A 9669-nucleotide genomic window follows, 5' to 3' on the forward strand; every position below is an offset into this window, starting at 1 on the left:
AAAGAAACAATCGTCTTCATTGAAATAAGAAACATGAGTTCAAGAAAGAAATAAGAAGATTTCTCTATATTGCCAATCAAAAGCTTTAGAAATTTTGTCACTTTGATCTTCTCTTGCGTTAGCCTCCTCTAATTCTTCCCCCAAAGAATCCCTAATACAGCTTATATTGCATAGTCACTAACATCACACATTAATTCAAAAGGTAATTCCCAATCGAGCATAACAATTATAGGAGTAGATATCAATTTAGCTTTTAGGCACTCAAATGCTTCTAAACACTCTTTAGTAAAATTAAAAGGTGTATCCTTAGCTAATAAATCACAAAGAGGTTTAGAGATTTTAGAAAAATCCTGGATAAATCTCCTATAGAAGCAGGAGTGTCCAAGGAAGCTTCAGACGACTTTCATAGAATTTGGGGGTGGTAACTTCTTGATGAACTCCACCTTTGCTTGATCCACCTTGATCCCATTGATGGAAATTATATGGCCTAGTACGATTCCTTCTTGTACCATGAAGTGACACTTTTCCCAATTTAGTACTAGATTGGTCTCTACACATCTTTGCAAAACTAAAGAAAGGTTAGATAAACAAGAATCGAAGGAATTACCTACCACAGAGAAGTCATCCATAAAAATCTCGATGGAGTTCTCCACCATATCCGAGAAGATGGACATCATGCAATGTTGAAAAGTGGCTGGTGCGTTGCATAGTCCAAACGACATCTTTCGGTATGCAAATGTTCCATATGGGCATGTGAATGTAGTCTTTTCTTGGTCTTCTGGTGTTATTGCAATCTGATTGTATCCTGAGTATCCATCTAGGAAACAATAGAATTCATGGCCCGCTAATCTCTCTAGCATTTGATCGATGAACGGAAGTGGAAAGTGATCTTTGCGTGTCACAGAGTTAAGCTTCCGATAATCAATGCACACTCGCCACCTTGTAACCGTTCTTGTCGGAATGAGTTCATTGTTGTCGTTTTCCACCACGGTCATTCCTCCCTTCTTTGGTACAACTTGGATTGGACTTACCCATGCACTATCCAAAATTGGGTAAATGATTCCTGCATCCAACAACTTTAAAACCTCTTTCTTCACCACTTCTTGCATTGTTGGATTGAGTCTTCTCTATGGTTGCACTATTGGCTTATAACTTTCTTCCATTAAAATCTTGTGCATGCAAATTGAGAGGCTTATACCTTTGATGTCTGCAATTGTCCATCTGATAGCTGCCTTGTATGTCCGTAGCACCCTTAATAGTTTTTCTTCCTACATCACTCAAAGAAGCATTAATAATAACAAGATAAAACTTTGAGTCTTCTAAAAATGCATACCTTAAGTGAGATGGAAGTTGTTTGAGTTCGAGTTTCGGAGGCTCCTTTGTTGATGAGTTGGAGTGACTTTCTATGGCATTAATCTAAAAGAACTTCTTGGTGGGTGGTGATTTCATTGATGGTAGAGAATTTAAGAAACTTAAACACCCTTTCAACTCTTCTTGATCCACTTCATCTTCATTTGTCCTCGCGTTAACTAGACAATTCTCTAAGAGGGAGCTTGGGTAATTCTCTTCATGGTTTTGGCAATGACATAATCAATGACACTAATTTCAAACAAGTATCTCCCTTGGATGGGTATTTTAGGGCATCAAGCACATTAAACTCTACTTGTTCATCCTCTACTCTTTAGATTAGCTTCCCTTGGTGAACATCTATTAAAGTTTTACTCGTAGCTAGAAAGGGTCTTCCTAGAATTAGAGGTACTTCCCGATCTTCTTCCATGTCAAGAACAATAAAATCCACTGGGAAAATCGACTTATCTACCTTTATCAAGACAACCTCTACTACTCCCCTATGATATTTTATAGACCTATCAGCTAATTGAAGATGGATTGTGGTTGGTTTTATTTGCCCTAGGCCTAGTTTCTTATAAATTGAAAATGGCATGAGGTTAACACTAGCTCATAGGTCACATAAAACTTTAGTAAAATGAACATTACCTATTGTGCAAGGAATTGTGAAACTCCCTAGATCTCTGAGCTTTTGTGGTAATTTCTTCAATAGCAATGCGCTACACTCTTCCTTAAGCATCACCGTCTCATGTTCTTCAAACCTTCTCTTTTTGGTGATAATCTCCTTCAGAAACTTCGCGTACTTTGGCATTTGCTCCAACATGTCTACAAAAGAAATGTTAATGTGTAAAGTTCTAAACATGTCCATGAACTTACTTAATTGCTTATCTAATATCTATTTCTGCACTTTGTGAGGATACGGGAGAGTCGTGTCATCATTCGTCAAAGCCTGGGCATTTTTGTCATTTTCTGCCCTTGTGCCGCAGCACACTTAGTTATGCCCTCTTCTGTGCCATGACATTGTGCTGTGACACACTTTCTTTTGTCTTCTCCTGTGCCGCGACACTGTGTTGTGGCACACTTGGTTCTGCCATTTTTTTCTTCTTTGAGTTTCCTTTGTTTCTCCTTTCTTCTTTACTTCCTTCAACTCCTTACCACTTCTTAGTATGATAGCATTGACTCTCTCCTTCGGATTCTTCTCGGTATCACTCGAAAATGTTCCTTGAACTCTTCCTTCTAAAATATTATGGATTTGCCCCATTTGAGTTTCAAGATTTCTTATGGAAGCAGATTGATTTTGCAACAAAACTTCATACTTTTGGAGTTGAGATTCATTCTTGTCAAATCTTTTTCCCGACTCCTCTATGAACTTAGTGAACATACTCTCCCTATTAGATCTCTTCTTTTGAGGTTGAAAACCCGGTGGTGGCTTGTGCTCATTATTGTTACTCCACAAAAAATTTGGATGATTGTGCCATGCTGGAGTGTATGTGCTAGAATACGAATTCTCTTGCCCTCGTTGAAAGTTGTTGACATAGTTAGCTCGTTCCGGTTGAGCAAATGAATTTCCTTCTTGACAATCCTTCGATAAACGATTTCCTACACAAAGTTCACAAGTTAGGGAAGACGATTCAATAGCATTTACATTTAGGGCAACTCCCAATTGCTTTTGGATAGTTGAGAGTTAAGCGGCCAATGCGGTGTAGCCATCAACTTCATGCACTCCCGCTGCTTTCTTTGTTGAATTTCTCATTGAAGGCCTCATATAGTTATTGCTCGCCATTACTTCAATCAGAATATAAGCCTCCTCTAGTGTTTTGTTATTCAAAGCTCCCCCATTTGCAGCATCAATCATCACTTGTATATTTGGCAACAACCCATTGTAAAACGTCTGCACCTGCGACCATATTAGCAGCCCATGGTGAGGACACCTCCATAAGAGATCCTTATACCTCTCCCAAGCTTCATGGATTGACTCCATATCTTGCTGGAAAAAATTTGTGATGTCACTCCTCATCTTAGCAGACTTGACATGTGGGAAATATTTCATAAGGAATGCTTGAACTAACTCATTCCATGTAGTAATACTTCCTGATGGCAGAGAAATCAACCAAGCCTTAGCTTTATCCTGAAGAAAGAATGGGAAAAGTCTAAGCCTAATTGCATCATTGGATACTCCATTGTGTTTGAACGTGTCGCAAGCTCCAAAAAGTTTGCGATATGCAGGTTGGGATCACTACAAGAAAACTGACATTTTGCAACCAATTTTTTAGCAACTAACCAGAATTAGTTGCAGAAATGCTACATTTACCAACAAAATTGACATTAGTCGAGTAAAGAAGATTAAAATTTTGGAGCCCACATGTTCCAACATTTTGGCATCTAAAGTTAATTTTTTGCGACTATTTTGTTAGTCACAGAACCGGTTGCTTTATGACTAATAAATTTAGTTGCAATTTTTTCCTGGTGATTTTTCCCTCCAAAATTTGATAATTTGCATCTAAAATATTATATTTTGCATATACATTTTTTGTTACAAAAAACAATTTTTTGCAACTACCCCTTAGTAGTTAAATTAGTTACGAATAATTAGGGATTTATTAGTAACTATTATGATTAGTTATAGAAAAATGAAATTACCAAAATATCCCATATTTGGACAGTAATTACAAGGGCCCCAAAGTATAGACAGCAACTAAATTTGATTTAGTTGCCAATTTAAGTTAAAAAATTCATATTCCCCCTAAATTATTTGTTCCCGCAGACCTAAATTATAGGCAACTAACACTAATTCTTTACTGACTAAATTTTTAGTTACAAATAAACTTATTTACAAAATAGAATTATATTTCAAAATTAAATAACTAATTAGAACCCTTACTTTTTTAAGTTATTTACAAAATACCCTAACCTATATAAGGCAAGCATTTTTGTCAATTTCATATCTCTTCTCCACGCATCTTTGCCCTAGCCTTTTCCCCAAATTTCCCAAACGCACAACCCAAATTTCATATCTTTTCCCCACGCATCTTCTTCTCTTCTGACGCGTCTTCATCTTAATCGATGTTGCCCAAATTTCCAAAATGCAGAACCTGACTTCATCTCTTCTCCACGCATCTTCATCTTTCAATTGATCTTCTTAGCTTCCTTCATTCATCCAATACGAGGCAGCCCCTAACCTCCCGTAAGTACAATTTTTGATTCTTTAGTTCTCTCACATGGTAACATTGAATCTGATTTCAAATTTTGAGAAGCTAATGTGTTTTCATTTATTGACATTGCATTGATTTGAAATACTTGATTTTTGTTTGATATCTTGTGAATTGGTGCCATTATTATACGCGTCCTTTCGTTGTTCACTTAGAGTTGTTATTGGCATGTTAGGCTTATCAATACATTGTTGCGTTTTTAAACTTGGACTGTTGAGTAATGAGATACCTTTAGCTAACTCTGTTATGAAAATGTATGTTAAATTTGGTCGACTTGATGAAGCGTGTTTCTTCTTGATTGATTATTTGTTTGAGTTTCTATGGTTCTATTTTTTTAGTTTTGGTTTGTCACCAATTTTTTTTTTTTTTGTTACAAAGAAGTGGATAAAGCTGTAATATTCATCCTGTCCATCAACTGCTCTGCCCTTCATACCGCCCATACCACCCATGCCCTCGAATAATGACTCAAACAAATCAAAAGGACTGCTAAAATCCTGGTTTAGTCAAGGAAATTCCAACAATGAGAAGCAGGCAATGCAAGTATCCAAATAAATAATGTATTTTGAAATAGATGGTCTTATTCAGAGTGTGCAAAATTCAACTTACCCCCTAGCAGCAGCTTTAAGTCCAGCCTCTCCATGCCTGTCATACGAGGATCGTTTTTCATTATCTGACAATACCTTTACAGTATAGAATAACTTCATCACTTGAAAAATAAAAACACTTCAGATCATTAACCTTGGCTTAACCGCAAATAACAAACTAAAATAACCACATGATTGAACTTTTTACCTCATATGCATGCATTGCTTATTTCCTTGAATTTCTTTTCTGCACCAGGTTCTCTGCATATAAATTAAGAAATCTACAAAAGAGCAACATTAATTAGATGGGTCTAAAATAACTATTAATTGAAGAAAAATAAGAGGCCATGCCAAAGCTGTTGATTAAAGTATAGGAATAAACTTGTAGAAATGATAAATGCGTTGGGTTAACCAGTGTGAATCTCCTGGACCGGCTTTCACTAACTTCGTCGACATAAGTTTCTTCGCCGCGGCGACGGGCCGATTTTCATGTTGGTTGAGTTTTAGACATTTTCTTCCCTAAGGACAATTTGACCCTTCACCCCTATTAGCAGGAAAAGTGGGGAGTGAATTGTAAGGATTTTACATGGAGATATGTTATATGGGGTGAGTTTGTAATGAATCAAAGGATATGGTGGAATTTCCAGAAGATAAGGCAAAATGGGAATGAGTGTGTTTATATTCATTAAAAGGATTTAGAATCAAAGAAACCCTCATTCTTCTTCTCCAAAAACGCAACTCTTCATTCTTCTCACTCACTTCTCTTTTCTTTTGTTCAAGGAATTTCAAGGGATTTTGAAGTGATTTGGGGTATAGAAAACAACCTAAGGCTTCCTAAGGTAAGGATTTCTCCTTAAGTTGAGTGATTTGTAGATTTTAGTTCATTTTGGTTTTTGGGGTTTTCATTCTTTTGGTTAAGAGTAGAGAGAATACCAAGAAAACCAAGTGGAAAGAAGATGGGTGAAGTCTCTCCATAGCAAGTAAGTAAAACCCAACCCAAGTTGAGTTATGAAATTTCTTGATTAGGGTTTTAATAGTAATGATGTATGTATGTGATACATGTGTATATGCCATGTATGTATGAATAAGATTTCTATGCTTTGTGAATGTTAATACTTGTAATATGAGAAATGGATTGTTGGATTGGCAAGTAGTTGAGATGATTTGAAGGGGGGTTATGAAACCCTTTTTGGAAGTGTGTTATTTGGCAGGTTATTATGGCTTTGTAAGGGGTTTTTCCCCATTTTGGATGGTTAGGAAAAGTTTTAGATTCATGGCTATGATAGATTCTTATAGTGCACATGAGTTGTTGATGAAATGCCCAATAGAGGTTTGAGTGTGAGAAATGAACCTTAATTCCTGCAACATTGCATGTTGGCATTTCACAAGTGCATTAGTAGAGATGAATCATCCATGTGCATTGCTATATGCATTGAAAAGTGCCTAAAAAAGAGTAGGAAACTTTGTGTATAGAAATACCCTATGAGTAGAGAGTTAGTGGGTAAAATTACCCTAAGGGTAGAGAGCATTGAAAAATGCTACATAAATGATGAGAAGAGTAGTATGTTGGAATGATGCTTTGTGATCATCACCCGACCGTTATGGAATCGGATTGATGCTTTGTTGACATCATCCGAATAGCCTTAGAGAGATGGTCGATGCTTAGTGATCGTCACCCTGAGTAATAAGAAGGGTGATGCTTTGTGACCCATACCCGATTAGTTAAAGATATGTAGGTTGATGCTTTGTGATCATCATCCAACGGCTAGCAGAAAGCGGGTTGATCTTTGTGATCATCCCCGATAGTGACTAGAGACGGTAAATGCTTGGTGTCATTACCCAAATTCATGAGGAACGGTAGGTGCTAGGTGATCCTACCCGATAGTTAGGAGGAACCGAGTGGTGCTTTGTGATCCTCACTCGGTAGTCACTAAGAAAGGGTTGGTACTGTGGTGAATTCCACCCGATAGCCATAGAGAGTGAATGTGCTGTTGGTACGCCATCCGCCGTACCTCCGGTAAATGAGGACATGATGTATTAGAAACAAATAGAAACAGAATTAGAAAAGGAAAGAATAAGAGTCACACACGGGACAGACAGTTAGAGAGTTTTACTTACTGAGCATTATTTGTGCTCACCCCGTATTTTTCCTTTGTGGATGCAGTTCTAGGTGTTGATGCGGTTGGAGGGGCGTCGGCGGGCGAGGAGCATAGCTACACTGTTCCCCTATTTTGTCTTTTAAAATGCACTTTTGTAAACAGTAACCTTTGGTATAAAAGACATGTGAATTGTAATGAAAAGAAACATTTTGGGCCAATTTTCCATTGTTAATTGCATGCATTGTACTAGTTTTCAGTAGGTGTTACATGCTAGATCCTCTTTAGCTTCAAGAATCAAAGAAACTTTGATTCAATGAACCAGGGTGGCGTGAGACTTAGAGGGGCTGTGTTTTTCTTTCAATGAAAAATGATTGAATACTTGTTATATTTCTCTCTTCTAAAATCACAAACACATGCACTTATAGTGCATGTGAAACCCTATTCCAATGAGAATAGGCTTGGGCTTCAACCCAAAGCCCCTATGTCCAAACATTGCCATCATAATATTTTTATTTAATTATTATTATTTCAATTAAACCAATTAATATATTTATAGAAATATAGTAACATTTAACAATAAATATAATCCATTTAAATATATGTGTACATATTTAAATATAACTCACTCATTTAATTTTAATATCAAATTAATATAGGCAACAACCTCAATAAATTAATTGACTGTGAGATTCCAAAATACCTTTCACCCTAAAGGACAAAATGCCCCTTGCACAAACTGATTCTTAATTATCTTCTATGTGTGTGACCTGTATGCTCCTCATCATACCGACAGTGTGTAGTATTGCAATTAACACCAATTAATCGTCTCACTACACACAGATTTAATTATGGCCACCCATATATTCGATTCAGAAGTAGCTTCCTATCAATGATATGGTTACTATGCAATCAAATCCTTTCATCATTGTTATCTCATCAATTGAGGTACATAAATAGTATCAACCTCAATTATTCTCGATATATATGTTTTCAGTTACTGGACTATGACGTAATAATAAATTAGATTAGCAACAACTCAATCCCACGTGGCCACAGTTTTAGTGTCTTTGTCTTGCCATTTACTAAATTTCTCCTGAGATAACTTCTCCCGTACCCAGGAGTGATGAATCCTCTTTCGATCCACCATAGTCTTGATACACTCCTGGATGCACCAATCACACTGTATTGATAGCTCTGAATGAACTGCGTTAGGCTATGTCAACTATACCAATCGGTGCAAAGGTGCTCTGGTGATCTCAAGTCTAAGGATCACATGCACCACCATTCGTTGAGGATTTATTCTATAGACACTGGGGTTACCATCTATTGGAATCCTCTCGATGGTCAATCTAGTAAACTTGCCTACAGCAAGCACCATGTTTACACTGTTGTCACCCATAACTTGATAAGTGAGATCTGTCACTACCTTCGACAGGTTGTTCAACACTATGATACTTACCATATTATTATGTCCTTGGTCAAATAATATGAGGTCTCACGTTTCTAGAATGCCATCATTGTGCTCATAGGTGTCTCCAATATCAAGATTTGAAACACTTGAACCCCCGTCATGGTTCTACCATTTTAAGGACATTATCAATCATATATATGATTTACACGTTATAAATAAAAATATCTTTTATTGATCATGAGTTATTACAAAGAGTCAATTCTACAATAATTGTTGGCTCTAAGCACCTACTCTAACACAAGAACTAAACTAAATTCCCTCACTAGTTAGTGGTAGTAATCTTATACTCACCTCCTGTATCAGATTGGATACACTTAAGCTTAAACCAAGTTGTCTTTCAGCTAATGATGAAACTTAATGAATATAGATCTAACCAGCCTTAGTTCTAAGGGGAAAAGGCCAAGTATACCTACTGAAATCATCTCAAAATTGCACATAATACTGAAAACCTTCATGGAGAAAAGGTGTAGGGCCCTATATGTCACTATGGATGAGTTCAAGAGGAAAATTGGCTTGTGATTTGGGAAAACTAGTGTTGTGGATTTTCACAAGTGTACGAAATCGTGCAAGTATAAAGTGTATAAATATGGATATCGAACCCAAGGGAATTACTATTATCATTACCAATTAAACTATCCTATTACTATTTGATCAATCCAAATTGTATCAGGAAAAAATAAAATTATAATTAATAATGAAATTAAAAAGAGAACTGAAAGAGAACAATTAAAACAAATCTTTGGGTTAAAACAGGTGACTAGACCAGGGTATAGATTTCACACCAACTCTTATCATGTATCGATCACTAATGCTATTTTATTAAGCTTTCCTATAGGTCAAACTCCCTAAATTTCCATAAATTTCTCTCAAACAATTATCGAATTAACTCCAATTACTAACCCAATTATCTCTAACAGATTTAAGCAATTGAAGATCACTACGCTCTATGGAGTTTCACA

At 36.5% G+C, this 9669-nt stretch overlaps 1 protein-coding gene and 1 non-coding gene across 2 annotated transcripts; one reads left to right on the forward strand and one right to left on the reverse strand.

Moving 5' to 3' along the window:
- Positions 1-1146: 1146 nt before the first annotated feature.
- On the reverse strand, positions 1147-5363 carry LOC116141632. Its single transcript, XM_031427117.1, has 7 exons — positions 5349-5363; positions 5163-5236; positions 4990-5050; positions 3055-3475; positions 2503-2946; positions 1996-2172; positions 1147-1268 (listed from the first exon to the last, which is right to left on the reverse strand). The coding sequence occupies exons 1-7, from the start codon at positions 5361-5363 to the stop codon at positions 1147-1149; spliced, it is 1314 nt and encodes a 437-aa protein (XP_031282977.1).
- Positions 3261-3367, forward strand: LOC116141680. The gene has a single exon (XR_004129854.1). It is a non-coding gene; the product is annotated as a small nucleolar RNA R71 (small nucleolar RNA).
- Positions 5364-9669: the final 4306 nt, after the last annotated feature.

This window comes from Pistacia vera, unplaced genomic scaffold (assembly GCF_008641045.1).
Source record: "Pistacia vera cultivar Batoury unplaced genomic scaffold, PisVer_v2 Contig1117, whole genome shotgun sequence".
Taxonomy (NCBI): Eukaryota; Viridiplantae; Streptophyta; class Magnoliopsida; order Sapindales; family Anacardiaceae; genus Pistacia; species Pistacia vera.

What these genes read in the sequence shown, in the direction of transcription:
- LOC116141632 (XM_031427117.1), bottom strand. An exon ending in CTTAAAGCTGCTGCTAGGGG is followed by an intron (nt 5,051 to 5,162) that starts GTAAGTTGAATT and finishes TGACTAAACCAG; the next exon opens with GATTTTAGCAGTCCTTTTGA. An exon ending in TGCTATCATACTAAGAAGTG is followed by an intron (nt 2,173 to 2,502) that starts GTAAGGAGTTGA and finishes TTTCTTTTGTAG; the next exon opens with ACATGTTGGAGCAAATGCCA.